At 42.5% G+C, this 20,061-nt stretch overlaps 1 protein-coding gene across 4 annotated transcripts in view; it reads left to right on the forward strand.

Annotated features, from left to right (window-relative positions):
* Window positions 5,406-20,061, forward strand: part of WDR47 (WD repeat domain 47) — a 70,587-nt gene continuing 55,931 nt past the window's right edge. The window contains exon 1 of one of the 4 annotated variants that reach the window (XM_005663599.3): window positions 5,406-6,201. Coding sequence is in view for 1 of the 4 variants with exons in the window: in XM_021090094.1 (XP_020945753.1) it covers window positions 7,205-7,207 (3 nt within the window). In the remaining 3 variants the exon portion in view is untranslated. Of the gene's footprint in view, window positions 6,202-6,824; window positions 7,208-20,061 lie in introns of those variants that run through there. The other 3 variants (XM_005663602.3, XM_001926649.7, XM_021090094.1) reach the window with 3 other exon arrangements.

The raw sequence follows: 20,061 nt of genomic DNA on the forward strand, positions 1-20,061 counted from the left end.
ACAAATGTTCTTCTATAAACTAGTAAGTTTTGTACCATTGTGCTTGTCTAATGACTAAAGTATTTTTTTTAATGAAAGCTGTAAGATTATTATTTGTGTCTATCTATAGGTTTTGTGTTTTTATCTATGTATGTTGTAGATGTGTGATTTTTTATATGGGTAGAACACTATTTAATTGGATTATACAAACAAGTGCTTATATAAAATTCTCAAAATTATAATAGAAACTCAACCAATTTTTTTTTAAATTCGCATAATCTAGGATTAATTTTTAGGGGGAGAAAAGTAAGTTTAAAGTTTTCGGGGAGTTCCCACCATGGTTTAACAGGATTGGCGATGTCTCTGGAGGGCTGGGACATGGCTAGGCACAGTGGGTTAAAAGATCCAGTGCTGCTGCAACAGGTTGCAAATGCGGCTTGGATCCCAGACCTCTGGCCTGGGAACTTCATATGCCACGAGGTGGCCAAAACCAGAAAAGATAAAAATTAAAACAAATTGAATCTGAAATTCCTTTTTTTTAGGGCTGCACCCGCAGCATATGGAAGTTCCCAGGCTAGGGGTCGAATCAGAGCTACAGCTGCCAACCTACACCACAGCCACAGCAACGCCAGATGCGAGCTGTGTCTGCGACCTATACCACAGCTCATGGCAATGCCTGATACTTAACCCACTGAGCGAGGCCAGGGATCGAACCTGTATCCTATGAATGCTAGGCAGATTCATTTCCACTGAGCCACAATGGGAACTCCTAGCTACACCTGCTTTTTTTTTTTTTTTTGCCTTTTTAGGGCCGCACCCAGGCATATGGAGTTTCCCAGGCTAGGAGTCCAATCAGAACTGCAGCTGCCTGCTTATACCACAGCCACAGTTCTGAGCCATGTCTGTGACCTACACCACAGCTCAGGGCAATGCCTGATCCTTTAACCCACTGAGTGAGGCCAGGGATCGAGCCCACAACCTCATGATTCCTAGTCAGATTCGTTTCAGATGCGCCATGATGGGAACTCCCTAGCTACAACTCTTATTAATGTTTCTGATTTTTCCCATCTCTCTCTCTTTCTCTTTTTACAGCTGTATCTGCACCATGTGGAAATTCCTAGGCTGGAAGTCAAATTGGAGCTGCAGTCACATGCTGGATCCCCAACCCACTGAATGAGTTCAGGGATCAAACCTACATCCTCATGGAGACAATGTTGGATCCCTAACCCCCTGAGCCACAGTGAGAACTCCTAGTTTTTTCCATCCTCTTTAACCTGGAATTATTGAGAACTAAAACTACCCTTTTTCCTGAAGCCCTGCAGACAGAAACTAGGTCACTTGATAAAAACTTCAGAGAAATCACAATTTTTCATGTTGAGATCATCTTCTTTGTGTCTGTTGCTATGTGGGCCACTGAAAAAGTTTATCATTATACCTGATGACATCACCAAATACATGCAAATGACGAACGTGGAAAATCTGTCAAATTGTCACCACCTGTCCTATCCATCTGAAAATGCTTTGAGCTGGATATCTAGAATCTCTTCTAGCAGCCTTCAGAACTCAGGAACTGGGATGATAGTCTGCCCTAGTCATCAATCATTGTTTTTATTTTATCACCATAGAAATGCCTCTTATTATATACCCGATTGCTTCTACCACAGTTCTTATTTGGGGGGCTCACCTGCATCACTGCCTCCAGAAATGAGTTTAACTCAACTAATCCATTGTAAGGACTAAGAGACTGATTCAGTGAGATAAAGTGATCTTCCAAATCTACTTCTGGACTATGAAACTTCTTTTTTTTTTTTTTTTTTTTTTGTCTTTTTGCCTTTTCTAGGGCCCCTCCCGTGGCATATGGAGGTTGCCAGGCTAGGGGTCTAATCGGAGCTGTAGCTGCCGGCCTACACCAGAGCCGTAGCAATGCTGGGATCTGAGCTGCGTCTGCGACCTACACCACAGCTCAAGGCAACACTGGATCCTTAACCCACTGAGTAAGGCCAGGGATCAAACCCACAACCTCATGGTCCCTAGTCGGATTCACTAACCACGTGCCACGACAGGAACTCCAAGACTGTGAAACTTCTTGATGGAAGTTTTAAAGGTAGGACTGCAGGGGAACAAAATTTGCTACCCTAAAATGTTTCTCTTCGGCATCAGTATTAGTTTAGGCTGGTAATTTTTAAGAAACAAAAGACTGAGGAGTTTCCATTGTCGTGGTGCAAAGGAAACGAATCCGACTAGAAACCATGAGGTTTCGGGTTCGATCCCTGGCCTTGCTCAGTGGGTTAAGGATCAGGTGTTACCGTGAGCTGTGGTGTAGGTCATAGAAGCAGCTCGGATCTGGCATTGCTGTGGCTGTGGCGTAGGCCAGCAGCTACAACTCCGATTAGACCCCTAGCCTGGTAACCAACATATGCCATGGGAGGGGCCCAAGAAATGGCAAAAAGACCAAAAAAAAAAGGGGGGAGGGAGAAACAAAAGACTCAGAAAAAGTCTTTCTTTTTCTTTCTTTTTACCTCTCCCTTAACTGCCTAAAAGAATTTACATAAGGGCCTGGTCCAGGAAGAGCACTCTCACCAGAGAGATCTACACAGAATGGGGGCTGAGTGTGGTAGGAGGAACTCTGCAGGGTCAGCAGACCAGTGTCCTCTCTGTGTCCCACTGTCTCTGCATGGCCCAGCAAACGTATGTTTACCAGACATGTCCCATCTTCCTGTAAACTATTTTCCTTTCCTTTGAAGTCCCAAACCCATAACTCCTTCTCTTCTCTCAGATGGCATATATGCCTCAGTTGCCTAATTTGTTTTTGGGCCTCATAGTCTCAAGGAGCCCCCATATGTAGGTAATTAAATTCATTTTTTTTTTCCTCCTGTTAACTTGTGTCAACTTAATTATTAAACCAGCCAAAAGAATTCAAGAAGGATGGAGGGAGATTTCCCCCATTCAACATATTATTAACATTTCCTAACACAGAGTTTCTACTTTAAAAAAAAATTGAAATATTTCATTGACTTAATTAAAATGGGTTAATTTTTTTCTAGAATAAATATTTTAATTTTCAATATAACACCTAGATTTTTAATATAAATAAAAGCTTGTCTTTTTTATGTTGAAACAAGAAAGTATTTTACTTGGTTCAACCATCCACATATAATTTAAGCTTTTATTTAGGGACATAGATGGGAGTTCTGGTAGACCCAGTTTTCTGCCTTTACAATCCTCGAATCTGTTTGAAGGAAAAGCAGATGTGGTGGTAGTTCTTTTGGATCCAGGGCACTGCTGGCTCGAAGCACAAAGCTCTTTGATGTATGTATTTATGAACGTGCATTCTAACAGTGAGAGTGGAGCTTTTAAAACAAACTCCCTTATACCCACTGATTGTACCCAGAACAGCTTAAGGCAAGATTTCCTAAATTGGGTTTGTACTCAGATTCCTTTCTACTTCGAGGGGAAAGTCAAAAACTTTTATTCCCCCTTTTAGAAATGAGATTTGAGAATCAGATTAAATGGGGTCCACCTTAGCCTATAGGCTTACTTGAGTCACAAGGCACCATGAATCATTCTGTCAGGTTAGAACCTGCATTTTCAAATGATGCCTAACCTAGTTACTGATCCAGAGGAGGTACTTTGAATATCTGGTAAATGATTGAGGCAGTACCTCAGGACCTAAGGACAGTCCTTTATCTAAGAAAGCCTTGTCCTTTCTGAACAATTCACTGCTTTGCAGCAACTAGAGTGAAAGACAAGAAGATCTAATCTTAACGAGTGTGGTTGAGTATAGCAGGAAAGGTGATACCTTAGGCTAATAGCTATTAAGGTTGTGGTATAAAACTTGGTGTTACTTTAGGAAGCCAGTGTACAGTCAATGCATTTATCAGTATAAAAGTGATAAGGTGTACCAGATGTCTTGTATTTCAGTGCCTGGTGATTTTCCTCCTCCCATCCCCTTTTTCTAGAAATACAATGTTTATGCATCTGCTTCCAGTAATTCTGATCACTGTTTTATTGAAATTTTGGATGCAAGTATGGAGGATATAAGCATGGATAAAACCTCTTATCCCTTCTGCCTTGTCAGAATAAAGTTTATTTTCTTCAAGCTACAATTTCCAGTGGTTACACAATGAAGTAGAGTAGACAAAGAAGGTTTTAAGATTCAGAATGGTTGAAATCTTGGCTCTGCTGCCTATCAGCTGTTTGGTCTTAGGTGAATTATTTCCCTTAATCTCTAAGATGGTAATAATTAACAGGCATTTTAAGGGAGATCGTAAGGCTTAAATGAGAACATAGGCCAAGCACTTCATTTTCTACTTAATACCAAAACAAATCTAGTACCAGAAGGTCGGGTTCTTCCTTTTCCATAGCACTTTGCCCCAATAGGTGGTCAGGTATTTTTCAGCTTGTCCCTGATGAGTAACTCTTTCTCCACTCAATTGAAGATTTAAACTGAAGATTTATTTAAATGGTGCTGGTTTTTGCAGCAGCAATTGTTTGAAAATCAAGACTGAGAAGCAGGTTCTCAGGTAAACTATACTGGTAAAATAATTGATAAGACTATTTATTTCTAGGGTATATGATATCTGCCCACGTTTTCTTTTCATACATTCCGTAAAGTTTCTGTTGTTGTTGCTGTTGTTTTTAATATCAAGACCTTGGGGAGTTCCCGTCGTGGCGCAGTGGTTAACGAATCCAACTAGGAACCATGAGGTTGCGGGTTCGGTCCCTGCCCTTGCTCAGTGGGTTAAGGATCCGGGTTGCCGTGAGCTGTGGTGCAGGTCACAGACGCGGCTCGGATCCTGCGTTGCTGTGGCTCTGGCGTAGGCCGGTGGCTACAGCTCTGATTCGACCCCTAGCCTGGGAACCTCCATATGCCGCAGGAGCAGCCCAAAGAAATAGCAAAAAGACAAAAACAAACAAACAAAAAAACAAAACAAAACAAAAAAAACCAAGACCTTGGGTAACATGTATTTACATTTATTTTTCTGTCCCATATCACTTCTTCTTAATGAAGACTTTCTTCCAGGAGTTAATCAGGACCAGGCAATTGAAGTTTTGCGGTGAAATTGATTTCGATTGATTTGTAAATATTTTTTAGAACCCTTTCCTTAATGTATCACTTTTTTTTTTTAATCTTGAACTGGGCCAAATTTTTCCTTTCCAGAAATGTTTTTGATGTTTATTACCAGACTCCTTTACCCAGTCCCTTCTCTTTGGGAAGCCCAGCTCATTCTTTGCTTTTAGCCTTTGTGAGGACAGTGTTCTTAGAGGTTTGGGTCCTGTGTTCTTTCCTTAGTTCTACATGATTATATCCTTGAATGCTTAATTTATCTGTGTTGAACATCATACGTATATTTGTGGAATACTACTGCACCGATAGGATTGGAAGTAGTGAGGTTTGCTGCCGAAGGGCTTACAACCATAACGGGTAGTGAAAAGCAGTAAACATGTTAAATAACAACACAAACAAAAAAAGCTTCAAGGCAGATCGGCATACAAAATGAGAAATCAAGAATGGAGCCATCAAACTGCTGGAGTTTTCAGGGAGGAAGTGGGGCCTGGAAAAGCAGAGAGAGGAGAAGGCGGCGAGGTTTACTTTAATATCCTTTATTCATAGAGCATCAGGGAGGAGTCTCGAGTCAATTCCAACGCGCAGACGACTCTCATTTCGGAGGTTACAATCCTTTCCAGTCTATTTCGGGACGCGGGGCGCAGGGATCTGCGACCGAACGACAGGTCTCTCACGCAATCGCCGTGCCGGCTTTTCTCCGAGTCCAGCTTCTCCTTGGAGCGCTAGCTGGAAGCCGGTCCGCTAGGCGGGTCTCCACCCCGCCCCGGGCTTGGCCCCGAGCAGCCGACTCTCCCTTCGGCGCAGGCACCTGCCTGGCCGCCTCGCTCGGCGGGGTCCTGAGGCGCCTCGGGGAAGCGCGGCGATTGGCTGAGGCTCGGGGCTGGTGCTGGGCTCCGGCGCCGCTTGACAACCGCAGTCGGCTAGAGGCTGAGCTGAGCGGTCGCGGGGCCGGGAGGGGCAGACGGGAGGAAGGACGCACTGACGAGCTGATGGATTGACGCGCGGGTGGCAGGAGGCAGGACTGACGCGGAGCCCAGACCGCCGCCCTCGCGCTCTCTCTCTAGCCCAGAGCCGGCCGCTTCGGGGCCCCGTCCTCTGGACTCCTCGCCGCTTTCTCCTCCGCCACTTCTCCGGGCTTGTCCCGGAGCCCTCAGGTGAGCTACTCCGGGAGGCCGAGACGGGGTCGGGCCGCGCAGCACACCTCGGGTTGCCATGGTCACCCGTCGCTACCTGTCACCACCTGACAGCGCTGCGACCCAAGGGGCGGCATTGGCAGCCCCCGTAGAAGGGTCTTGGATAGGCTGGGGTGCTGACTGGGTGGGGACGGGGGTCCTGGCTGAGGCCCGGGCACCGACGGATGGGGACCTAGGCGCTGTCGGGCCCCGAGTGGAAGCCGGGGCTCCTGGACCACACCTTCCCCTCGATGTCAGCTCGGCTCTGGGGGCCGAACGACGCCCTCGCCCTGGGACCGTCTCCCCCTGAGCAGTAAACCAGCGCAGGGTTGGTCCCCACCTCGCCGCCGCCACCGCCGCTGCTGCTGCTCCTGCTGCGGGGCGGGAGGCGGCTGACTGCGCTGATTTTTTTCTTCCCGGCCCCTCTGCCGAGCCCGGGCGACGAGCGACAGCGCGCTCGCGTCCCTTTCTGGGCACGCCTTGGCTGGGGGGCCAGGAGCGCGCTGCGGGCTGGGGCAACCCGGCGGGGCCCGGGTTTGGCCTTTCTGACGTCAGTGGTCAAGTGGCAGCAGGCTTTTGGGGGTCTGGGCGGGGTCGGGAAGAGGGGCAGCGCCCGGCTTTGGAACCCGAGTTGGACCGAGTCCCGGGGATGCCTGCGTACAGACCCGGGAAGTGGGGCTTGTAGAACTGAGCTGCTTTCTTATACTGGGGAGAAAGAGATTGCGGCTCCAGCTCTGGGGCGAGGCCTTGGATGAAAGGGGCGGGGGCAGGCAGGGGCGGCATTTGACCAGCATTTGATTTTTTTCTTCTCTGTACCCAGACTCGCAGTCTGAAACCACGCATGGTGTCTGAGCAGAGCATTTTTGGCAACTTGGTTCTCTCTGCATAATGAAGGGAGACGTCTTTGTTCCACCCAGATTCATAGGTTGTGATCCTAACACTTCCCTCTTTTGTTGCGGACTTCAAAGAATGCTTCAAGAAGTTGATGGTACAGAGATTAACGTGTAGCCTTTAATATGCTGTAAATCTTTTTTTTTTTTCCACAGTAAATAGAGGTTTTTTCCCTTGTCTCTAGTGTTGGCATGTGTGTTGCATTGAAATTGTACTAGAAAAGAGAAATGCCTGAGAGCCCATTTTCCTTTATATAGCATATTCTTTGGTCTTGTTTAGGAGTAAAACATAATGAACAATTTTCCCTTAGATTTTTTGAAAAAAAATTTTTTAAGTATGGTTGATTTACAGTGTTGTGTTAATTTCTCCTGCACAGCAAAGTGCCTCAGTTACACATATGTATTCTTTTTCATATTTTTTTCCATTATGGTTTATCACAGGATATTGAATATAGTTTTTTTGTGCTGTGCAGTAGGACCTTGTTGCTTATGCTACCTTAGGTTTTAGGGGATAGCTTGCTTCCACACAGGAAAGAAAAATTATTACAGTGACCAGGCAGTTAAGCCATAACGGTATACTGTTGGGAGAAGCACACACACACACTTGAATTTTATACCATTATAAATATGTAATTTTTTTGTGACGGACTTTTAACCTATTTTACTCCCACCCTCCCACTTCTTAATTCTTGTTTCTCTCTCTCTTTTTCTTTAAAGCCAGTACTAGGAATCTGTCTTAAGAGAGCAGGGATACTATCCTGTGTTCTTAGTTACATAATTGTGTTCAGCCTCTTTTTCTGTTTGTATGATTAAGTCTATCAGTTACTTATTGAATAAACAGTGTGTAATATGCTGGATATAAGCTGCAGCTTGAGAAACCCTTCAGTAAAGCAGAAGATGTAGCAGTAGCTCAGTAAACTGGAAATCAGATTGCCTGGATTTATGCTTTCTGTTGTTACCGATTGCAATCTTGGAAGAGCTCCTCACCCTCCTATTGACTAACTTCCAGGTGATAATACCTGCTGTTGTTTCAGTCTGGGAATGAGCTCTGAAGTTGAACAAAATTATGTATTTGAAAGCACTTAGGGAAAAAAAATTAAGGCATCTGTTGATTACTTTTTAATAGAATGGAGCATTGGCAAGGATAATGAAAAATTTCTGCATGATCTATTTTAGCATTTCTAGGTCCAGGACCTTATTTCTTATACTGACCTTAAAGGGCTCATGATGAAAGATGCTTCCTTACTCCCTGGCAGAGGTTCTTTATTACTGTGGTGTCATAGAGAAAAGGGTGTTTCCTCCCTATGCCTGGGTCAGGATTGCTTTCCCGCTTTCAGTAGGATGTTCTCATATTTTAGAAAATTAGTCTGTGGCCAATAATGCTGGACTTGAGTTTCAGTGTGCATCATTGGTTCTTTTTTTTTTTTTTTTTTTTTGTCTTTTCGCCATTTCTTGGGCCACTCTTATGGCATATGGAGGTTCCCAGGCTAGGGGTCCAATCAGAGCTATAGCCACCGGCCTACACCAGAGCCAGAACAACGCCGGATCCGAGCCGCGTCTTTGACCTACACCACACCTCATGGCAACACCAGATCCTTAACCCACTAAGCAAGGCCAGGGATCGAACCTGCAACCTCATGGTTCCTAGTAGGATTCGTTAACCACTGTGCCGTGACGGGAACTTCACATCATTGGTTCTTGAATAATTAAGAAATAGCTTACTTTATCCCCTCTGACCCATGCTTTTCAAATAAGAGTATTAGCGATAAGCTGCAATGTACCAAGAGACAAATCTGTGGTCATCGAACATGGTGCACACTTAGGGAGTTGTCATCAATTTCACTTGAAGACTTGGATTAAAAAATATTGTTTTTCTATTAAACAAAAGATATATGGAGAATATAACACCCACACTAATTTCTAGGTAAAATTCAAAGACTTTAGGAGTTCCTGTCATGGCTCAGTGGTTAACGAATCTGACTAGGAACCATGAGGTTGCAGGTTTGATCCCTGGCCTCGCTCAGTGGGTTAAGGATCTGGTGTTTCCGTGAACTGTGGTGTAGGTCACAAATGTGGCTCAGATCTGGTGTTGCTGTGGCTCTGGCATAGGCCGTGGCTACAGCCCGGATTTGACCCCTGGCCTGGGAGCCTCCATATGCCGGGGGTGCAGGACTAGAAAAGACAGAAAGACAAAAAAACAAAAAACAAAGACTTAAAAGACATTTTATGCTTATAGGTTCTTAGTGGGTTCTGTTTCTTCTGTCCTTGTGGAGAAAAGTTTAAGAAGCATTGCCTTAGAGTTACTTAGCTAATGAATGACAAATCGCTGCATAGGACGGGAGATAAGTTGAATTCAGTTTTCTAAAACTTTGACATTAGGCTCAAGATTACTTGAATCCTGACTGTCTGCTCTTGTTTCACCCCTGTAAATGCCAGAATGTTGTAGTGGAAAGGTCGCAGGATTTTAGACCTCGTCGTCCCATTCTTGCTTTTGCCCTTTTTTTTTGCAGTGTGACCTTAGACAAATAACTAATATCTTAGAATATTAGTGTAATCATCTGTAAAATGAAATTAGAGAGTTGTGAGAATTATGCAGATGATGTGTGGGAGTGTGTAACACAGGGCCTGACATCATAGATGCACAGTAAGTGTTAGTACCTTTTCCCTTCCCATTTCTGCATATTAGGGTATTAACAATCATTCAGAACCATTCTTAGCAAGATACGTCATTATTCCTCTGAATTTCCCTGGCATTTTATTTGTAACTTTTTATTGTGCTCTTTATATTTTACAGGTTTGGTTTTTTTTTTTTTTGTCTTTTTGCCACTTCTTGGGCTGCTCTTGCGGCATATGGAGGTTCCCAGGCTAGGGGTCAAATCGGAGCTGTAGCTGCCGGCCTATACCTGAGCCACGGCAACGAGGGATCCAAGCCACATCTGCAACCTACACCACAGCTCACAGCAACGCTGGATCGTTAACCCACTGAGCAAGAGCAGGGATGGAACCCGCAACCTCATGGTTCCTAGTCAGATTTGTTAACCACTGCGCCACGACGGGAACTCCTACAGTTTTTTTTTTTTTTTTTTCCTACAGTTTTTTTTAAACAAATTTTTTGGGTTTTTTTTGGGTGCGTTGAACAGTAGCTCGATGAGGGATCTCAGTTCCCAGACTAGGGATTGAACCCTGACCCCAACAGAGAAAGCACTGAGTCCAAACCACTAGACCACCAGGGAACTCCCTGTATATTATTTTCATACAGAAGATTAGTATCCAGGTCTTTAGGTTATACAATCCAGTGCTGACCCATCTCTGAGAACACATTTATTTTTTTTTTTTTTGCCATTTAATTTTGAGACAGTTACGTTGTATAGCCAAAGCTCACATATTTCAGCTGATTTTTCTTCTTTTTTATTTTGAATTTATTTTTGTTTGAGTAAGAAGATAGCCTTGTAAAACACCACACCCTCCCTTATAAGCCCTTCTTTTGTGTTTTATCTTCTTGTTCACCGTAGTAACTCACTCCCAAGGATGCAACATGGTGCTAGCACAGAGTAGACACAAGTAATTTTAAATGAATACTGACTTCAAACATGTATTATCACCAGTAGGAGTCTCTTCATGTGGTATCTTCAACATAAATGATCCAATCAGGAGTCTCAATATTTTTAAATTACACCTAAAATTTTTTTTATAAACAAGGTAATTTTTCCTGAGTAAATTTTTATGCTTTATCCACAGCACAGCAGCTCTTCCATAACATGTTATTAGCAACCCTTTTGACACACTGTCCTTACTGAAGGTATGAGTTCTGAAGGGGAGAAATTTGTATTGCACCAGTCACATGCTTGCTCCTCTGCTAGGAGCTTTATCCCATTTTATAAGTCAACACCCTATTTGATGGAGAAACAGTATGACATGAAAAAGGAACATAATATTTTAATACTATTTGTATAGTTGATACAATTGATTCAGGTAATGAGTTCTATGAAATGAATGAATTTCTATGATGAAGTACTATGTTTTGTGACTTTTGTTGATCTATTGAAAAAGTTACAATATGTCACCCTACAAAGATATTACATAGTTATGAGTGTATTCCCCAGAGTGTGCATTTCATACCCTTGACTCATTTATTTTGAAACTAGAAGTATATACCTCTTAATTTCCCTCACCTATTCCTGCCACCCCCCCAGTCCCTCACCTCTGGCAACTGTCTGTTTTCTGTATGTATAACTCTCTTTCTATTTTGTTAATTCTTTTTTTTTTTTTTTTGTCTTTTCTAGGGCCACTCCCATGGCATATAGAGGTTCCCAGGCTGGGGTCCAATCGGAGCTGTAGCCGCTGGCCTACGCCAGAGCCATAGCAACGCAGGATCCAAGCCGCGTCTGCAACCCACACCACAGCTCACGGCAACGCCGGATCCTTAACCCACTGAGCAAGGCCAGGGATCGAACCCTCAACCTCATGGTTCCTAGTCGGATTCGCTAACCACTGAGCCACGACGGGAACTCCCGGTTTTTATTTTTATTTTTGCTTTTTAGGGCCACACCTGCGGCATATGGAAGGACCCAGGACTGGGGTTGAATCAGAGCTATAGCTGCTGGCCTACACCACAGCTATACCGGATCTGAGCCGAATCTGTGACCTGTGCCACAGCTTTTGACAACACCGGATCCTTAATCCATTGAGAAGAGCAGGGATCAGATTCACATCCTCATGTGGGTTCATAACCCACTGAGCCACAACACGAACTTCTATTTTGTTTTTTAGATTCGCCATATAAGTGAAAACATATGGTATTTGCCTTTCTTTGACTTATTTCACTTGGCATAATAACCTCTCAGTCTATCCATGTCGTTGCCAGAGGCAAGATTTCATCTTTTTTGTGTGGCTGACTAATCCACTGTATATATACATACCACATCTTCTTTATCCATTCATCTACTGATGGGCACTTAGTTTGCTTCCATGTTTTGGCTGTTGTAAATAATGCTGTAATGAACATAGGGGTGCCTCTATCGTTTCTAATTAGCTTCTTTGCTTTCTTCAGATAAATACCCAGGAGTAGAATTGCTGAGTCCTGTGGTAGTTCTAGTTCTAATTTTTTGAAGAATCTACACTATTTTCCATAGTGGTTGCACCAGTTCTCATCAACAGTTCATGAGGATTTTCTCCACATCCTCATCAACCCTTGGTATTTGTTGTCTTTTTTGATAATATTCTGACATGTATGAGGTAGTAGCTCATTGTGGTTTTGATTTGTGTTTCTCTGATGATTAGTGTTGTTAAACATCTTTTATGTGCCTGTTGGTATCTGTTTGTCTTTGGAAAAACGTCTATTCAGATTCTCTGCCCATATTTAACTGGGTTTCTTGTTTTTTGTTTTTTTTTTTTGTCTTTTTGCCATTTCTAGGCCACTCCCACAGCATATGGAGGTTCCCAGGCTAGGGGTCTAATTGGAGCTGTAGCTGCCGGCCTACACCAGAGCCACAGCAACTCGGGATCCAAGCCTCATCTGCAACCTACACCACAGCTCCCGGCAACACTGGATCTTAACCCACTGAGCAAGGCCAGGGATCGAACCCGCAACCTCATGGTTCCTAGTCGGATTTGTTAACCACCGAGCCACGACGGGAACTCCTCTTTCTTGTTTTTTGATGTTGAGTTGTGTGAGTTCTTTGCCTATTTTGGATGTTACTCCTTATTGTGTATATTGTTTGTAAACTGCAAATTTTGCATTTTTTTATATTTTGAAAGCTTAGAATTGGGTCGGTTTTCTTTATAACTTTAGGGAAAGCTTTTGAAATTAAATTCTGGGAAGTGCAAAAAACAGTATCTCACAAATAGACGATCATGTAAAGCAACTGCAGGTGTATGTTTGTTGTAAAGTGCCCACATTGTGGGAATTGTTAATTTCATTGTTAACAGTTGTTGACCAAACCACACCTAGAGTATTGTGTTCTGCTTTAGATGCTTTCAAGAGGGAGAGTAACAAATGTTCGGAGGAGAATGACCAGAAGTGTAGGGAATCTGAAAGCTGTGTGAAGAATGGTTCAAGGAAGGAGGGGAATGGACATGATGATTTTCAGAATCACACGCTTAAAGGGTTTTTGTTTGTTTGTTTGTTTGTTTGTTAGGGCTGCACCTGTGGCGTATGGAAGTTTCCAGGCTAGGGATTGAAACAGAACTGCAGCTGCCAGACTACGCCACAGCAGTGTCCTTGACCTATACCAGAGCTCACTGCAACGCTGGATCCTTAACCCACTGAGCAGGTCTAGGGATCTAACCCGAGGCCTCATGTATACTAGTCGGGTTTGTTACTGATGAGCCACAGTGGGAACTCCACTACCATCTCTTTACGAATCGTGGAAGTGGAATCCCAACACTTCCGCCATACACTTGGGTAGAAGTGAGTCTCTAAATCCAGCTTATACTCAAGGGCTGGGACGGCAAAAGAGTATAAAAACACTCGTAGCCTCACTGGTGACTGTCTTAGAGACAGTCTTTCACAGGTGCCTGGGGGGGGGAGGGTATAGACATTTTCTGTCATTGGAGGCATTTGTGTAGACATTGGCAGACCATCTGCCAGAGATCAGTGTTCAGATATTCTGTACTAAGTAAAAGCGGACAAAGGTACCTTCCAACTGAGTTCTGTGATAAATTAATAAATACTAAGGAGTAGAAAAGCTAAGGATGGAAAACTTTAATGGGTAATTGTGTAGTATATATTCTGTTGTACTTCTTTCCGTAATGCTTGTGTATTTTTTAAAGTACATTTCAAATTTTTGTGACTCTTGGTTCAGTACATTTTCTTCTGTTTCGGAATGTTTTGCTATACAGTAGATATAGTCCTCTACTTACTGAGCATTTTTTATGTGGTTCAGATTTTGAAGCATACTCAAATATCTTTTTTTTTTTTTTTGTCTTTTTGCTATTTCTTGGGCCGCTCCTGCAGCATATGGAGGTTCCCAGGCTAGGGGTCGAATCAGAGCTGTAGCTGCCAGCCTACGCCAGAGCCTCAGCAATGCTGGATCCGAGCTGCGTCTGCAACCTACACCACAGCTCACGGCAACGCCGGATCGTTAACCCACTGAGCAAGGGCAGGGATGAACCCGCAACCTCATGGTTCCTAGTCTTGGATTCGTTAACCACTGCACCACCATGGGAACTCCTTTTTTTTTTTTTTTTGCTTTTTAGGGCCACACCTGTGGCATATGGAAGTTCCCAGGCTAGGGATCGAATCAGAGCTATAGCTGCTGGCCTACACTACAGCCACAGAAATGAGGGATCCAAGCTGCGTCTGCGACCTACACCACAGCTCACAGCAGTGCCAGATCCCCAACCTACCGAGCAAGGCTAGTGATCGAACCTGCATTCTTATTGATACTAGTCGGATTCGTTTCTGCTGCACCACAATGGGAACTCCCATTTTTAATTCTTTTTTTTTTTCCTTCAGATGTCTTAATTTCTGCTTTTCTCATTGAAAATAAAAAAAGTGTGGGAGTTAAAAAAAAAAAAAAAAGAATAGGGAGTTCCCTTCATGGTGCAGTAGAAATGGATCTGCCTAGGAACCATGAGGTTGCAGGTTTGATCCCTGGCCTTGCTCAGTGGGTTAAGGATCCGGTGTTGCCGTGAGCTGTGGTGTAGGTCACAGACATGGCACGGATCTGGTGTTGCTGTGGCTCTGGCGTAGCCAAACCTCCATGTGCCGCACGTGCGGCCCTAAAAGGACAAAAGACCAAAAAAGAATATAAAGGATAATTATAATCTATTTTACAAGACACTCCTTTGGTGTCTTGGCTTTAGGTGTGACAGAAAACTATACGAGAGATAATAATAATAAAAGGTGAAATTGTATTCTTGGATAAGCATCCTTGTACCACAATAAGGTAAAAACAAATAAGAAATACAACATGAATTTATATGAATATCCACTTTGATCTTAGTTGATGTAGCATTTATGATTAGAGTTTAAAATTATTATTACAAATATTACTTAAAAATTCTACATTTCTTACGTGTGTTTTTATAGGTTGAAACTTTGCTTAATAAACCTCTGAATATTTACTATAAGCTGCTGTGTAATTTAAGGAATAAAACGTTTAAGAATACTTTTTTTTGTCTTTTTTTTTTTTTTATTTTCTAGGGCCACATCGCGGGATATGGTGGTTCCCAGGCTAGGGGTCTAATTGGAGCTGCAGCTGCCAGCTATGCCAGAGTCACAGCAACACCAGATCCGAGTCTCGTCTGCAGCGTGCACCACAGCTCAAGGCAATGCTGGTGTATAGACATTGAGCAATGCCAGGGATCGAACCTGCAACCTCATGGTTCCTAGTGGATTCATTTCTGCTGTGCCACCACAGGAACTCCAAGACTACTTTAATTCTTTGTATGATTAATACTTAAAGCTCTTGGCTGGGAGTCAGGAGACCTTGAGTTCTTAGTTCTTAGCTCTGCCTAATGTCTAATAATAATTCTGTAATGAAGTGGTGGCATTGTTATTCACTAGTAAGTAGGATTCACATTTCAAATTGTTTTAAAGAAGGGGTTTACTTTTGTCTGTCCAGACTTAACCCACCAGGATTCTTTTGGGATCAGTGACAGAATTTGTGAGCTTTCTGACTGGAAAAGTATTTAGTCCAAGACTAGAGAATGCAGCAGTGTTCTGATAGGCCTCACATGTATCTACTGAACTGTGTTGTAAACAAGCAAGCTAAAAGAGTGTGTTATTTAAGAATGAAATTTTTCTGCATATTTTTCTTTTTAGATTTAAAATTCTTTTCTTTTTTTTTTTAAGGGCACATTTGCGGCATATGGAAATTCCCAGGCTAGGGGTCTAATCAGAGCTGCAGCCCATGGCAACACCAGATCCCTCTCCTCCTGAGCAAGGCCAGGGTTCGAACCTGCATCCTCATGGTTACGAGTCGGATACTTAACCCCTGAGCCACAACGGGAACTCCTAGATCTAAAATTCTTACGCCTTAAATTAGTACCCCAATTTTGCTTTTTGTTGTGCTCCAAAATCTAAATATGCCAGTAGTAAAGCACTGTAGCAACACAGTATTAAAATTTATCTAGATTCCTCCGTGTTTGGTTTGTTGTTTTTAATTTGATGGCCGCACCTGAGGCATATGGAAGTTCCTGGGCCAAGGATTGAATCTGAGCTACTCTGCAGCCTATGCTGCAGCTGTGGCAATGCCAAGTTCTTTAACGCACTGTGCTGGGCCAGGGATCGAACCCGCACCTCTGCAGTGACCTGAGCCACTGCAGTCAGGTTTTAACCCACTGGGCTACAGTGGGAGCTCTGGTGGTGGTTTTTTAAAGATACTTTAAAATCTGAAGATCGTTTTAAACTTGAAAGTTAAACAGCTAGAGCTCTTAGATCCAAATATTTTTTTTGAAGTTTCTTTCCTTTGTGTCAGCTTTAATACTGTTTATTTTTTGATGGCAGTATTCATTTTGATACCATAATTTAAAAATTAAGTGGGTTTTATCAATTCAAGTTTAGGAAGTGTATTTTATTAGACTTGGAGAGGTCTTTTAAAATAAAAAGTTATCTTTAATTTCATTTGTTTTTTACACAGTTAAGCTGATACTGCTGTCTTTCTAGCTAAAAAGATGTTTAAAAGTGGTTAAAGTGTTATTGATGTAGACTTCTAGCTTATTTACCTACCCTGTTAACATTGTTGAATAGGAAAATAATGTGAAAATTCATAGAACTAGGGACCTCTGTTGGAATGATTTTAAAATGTTATTTTGGTACTGTGAAGGTTTTTCATTTTGCCATATTTAGATGACTCTGTATCCATTTTATGTCTTTTCCTTGTTTTTATAAGCATTTTATATTTTTCCTTGTTTTTATAGGCATTTTATATTTTTCCTTGTTTTTATAAAGTATCATTTCCCTTCCCATTCTTGGGAATCAGTGTGGTAACAGTAGAAAGTATTTTAGAATCTGACTTATGACTTATGGTTCCAGTCTTGTCCTAGGGTTGTAACCTTTGTCTACTGTATTTCCTTCTTTCTTCTCTCCCTTCCTATTTCTGTCTCTTTCTCTTTCTCTCTTTTTGCCTCTCCTTTCTCTCTCTGTATTTCTGTTCCTCTTTCACAATCACAAATTTTAATTTTCACTGTTAGAAATCTTAGGATATGGAGTTCCTATCGTGGCTCAGTGGTTAATGTATCCAACTAGGAACCATGAGGTTGCGGGTTTGATCCCTGCCTTACTCAGTGGTTAGGGATCGGCGTTGCCGTGAGCTGTGGTGTAGGTCGCAGACAAGGCTGGGATCCCACGTTGCTGTGGCTGTGGTGTAGGCTGGCAGCTACAGCTCTGATTAGACCTCTAGCCTGGAAATCTCTGTATGCTGCGGGTGCGGCCCTGGAAAAGACAAAAAAAAAAAAAAAAAAAAAAAAAAGACAGAAAGCTTAGGATATGAATTGAGGAGGAGGAGAAAACTTCTTCCCATCAATATTGCTGCCAACAACATCATTTCATTTCTATGGTAGAGCACTATTCCATTGTATCTATATCTTCATTATCCCTTTGCCTGTGGATGGATATTTAGCTTGCTTCCAAGTCTTGGCTGTTGTGACTAGTGCTGGGATGCCTGTCTCTGTTTGGAAGATGAGGAAGCCCAGATGTTTAAGAACTGGTGAAAAATTTATCTAAAAAATAATCTAAATATATATATTTGGGAGTCCCCCTTTGTGGCTCAGAGGTAATGAACCCAACTCATATCCATGAAGATGCAGGTTCAATCCTTGGCCTTGATCAATAGGTTAAGGATCTGGCATTGCTGTGGCTGTGGCATAAGCTGGCAGCTGTAGCTCCAGTTTGACTCCTAGCCTGGGAACTAACACATGCCACAGGCGTGGCCCTAAAAGGCAAAAAAAAATATTTGCCTTCTCTTTGCCCCTTTTTAAGTTTTTTTGTCTTTTGTCTTTTTAGGGCATGTGGAGGTTCCCAGGCTAGGGGTCTAATCAGAACTGTAGCCGCTGACCTACACCACAGCCACAGCAATGCCAGATCCGAGCAGCGTCTGTAACCTACACCACAGCTCCCTGCAACTCCGGATCTTTAACCCACTGAGCGAGGCTAGGGATCGAACCCAAAACCTCATGGTTCCTAGTTGGATTCATTAACCAGAGCCACGATGGAAACTCCTAAGTTTTCATTTTTAAAAATTTTATTGGAGTATAGTTGACTCACAAAGTTTTGTTAGTTTCAGGTGTACGGCAAAGTAAATCAAGTATACATATGTATATATCCATTCCTTTTCAGATTCTTTTCCCATATAGGTTATGACACTGTATGGAGTAGATTACCCTGTACTACACAGTAGGTACTTGTCACCTCTCTTTTTTATATAGAAGTGTGTATATGTCACTTCCAACCTCCCAAGTTATTATTCCCACACACATTTCCCCTGTGGTAACCATAATTTTGGTTTTTAAAATCTTTGATTCCGTTTCTGTTTTGTAAGTTCTTTTGTTATCTTTTTTATTAGATGCCACATATATTGGTGATCTCTGTCTTTGGAGAAATGCCTGTTTAGAGCATCTGGTCATTTTTTGGTATAGAGCTGTATGAGATGTTTGTATATTTTGGAGATTAATCACTTGGTTGCTTCATTTGCAAAGATTTTATCCCATTCTGTGGGTTATCTTTTGTTTTATTTATGCTTTTCTTTGCTTGCAAAAGCTTTTAAGTTTAATTAGGTTCCATTTGTTTATTTTTGTTTTTATTATCATTATTCTAGGCAGTGGTCAAAAAAGATGTTGCTATGATTTATGTCAAAGAGTGTTCTGCCTGTGTTTTCCTCTGGAGTTTTATAGTATCTGGCCTTATATTTAAATCTTTAATCCATTTTGAGTTTATTTTTGTGTTAGGGAATGTTCTAATTTCAGTGTTTTACCTGTAGCTTTTCAGTTTTCCCAGTACCACTCATTTAAGAGGCTCTCTTGTCTCCATTGTATGTTCTTGCCTCCTTATAGGTTGACCATTGTGGGGGGATTTATTTCTGTCTTGCCCCTTTGTTTTGTTACACTGTTAAATAGGTTGCCTCAGGTACTTTTAAGAGGTTTCCTAGATAGTGTTGACATGGAGATTGATAGCAGGTTTTATGTCTTGACACACTTCTGAAAGAAGTATTCAGCTGGGAGTTCCCATCGTGGCACATTGGTTAAGGATTCAAACTAGGAACCTTGAGGTTGTGGGTTTGATCCCTGGCCTTGCTCAGTGGGTTACAGATTGGCATTGCCCCAAGCTGTGGCTACATCACAGATGCAGCCAGATACAGTATTGCTGTGGCTGCAGTGTGGGCTGGCAGCTGCAGCTCCAATTCACCCCTTGCCTGGGATCTTCCATATGCTGCAGGGCAGCCCTAAAAAGAAAAAAAAAAAATAGACCTATTTATATTCATCCATTCAGCAAATATTTATTGATAGCTGTATTGTTCTGTGATGTGCCTTTTCTTTAAGATAACAATGGATCTGTATCACTGCAATAGTATTCTACAGTATGTATTTATCATAATTTAAAAATTCCATTGGAGTTCACATCGTGGCTCAGTGGTTAACAGTCTGACTAGGAACCATGAGGTTGCAGGTTCAATCCCTGGCCTTGCTCAGTGGGTTGGGGATCTGGCGTTGCCGTGAGCTATGGTGTACATGGTTGCAGACGCAGCTCGGATCCCACCTTGCTGTGGCTGTGGCATAGGCCGGCGGCTACAGCTCTGATTGGACCCCTAGCCTGGGAACCTCCATGTGCCGTGGGAGCGGCCCTAGAAAAGGCAAAAAGACTAAAATAAAATAAAATAAAAATAAATAACAATTCCATTAATGAAGCTTAGTTTATTTCTGGTTTTTCTCTACTAGAAGCAAATCTTTTTTTTTTTTTTTTTTTTTTTTTTGGTTTTTACGGCTGTACACACAGCATATAGAGGCTCCCAGG

Source organism: Sus scrofa, chromosome 4 (genome assembly GCF_000003025.6).
Source record: "Sus scrofa isolate TJ Tabasco breed Duroc chromosome 4, Sscrofa11.1, whole genome shotgun sequence".
Taxonomy (NCBI): domain Eukaryota; kingdom Metazoa; phylum Chordata; class Mammalia; order Artiodactyla; family Suidae; genus Sus; species Sus scrofa.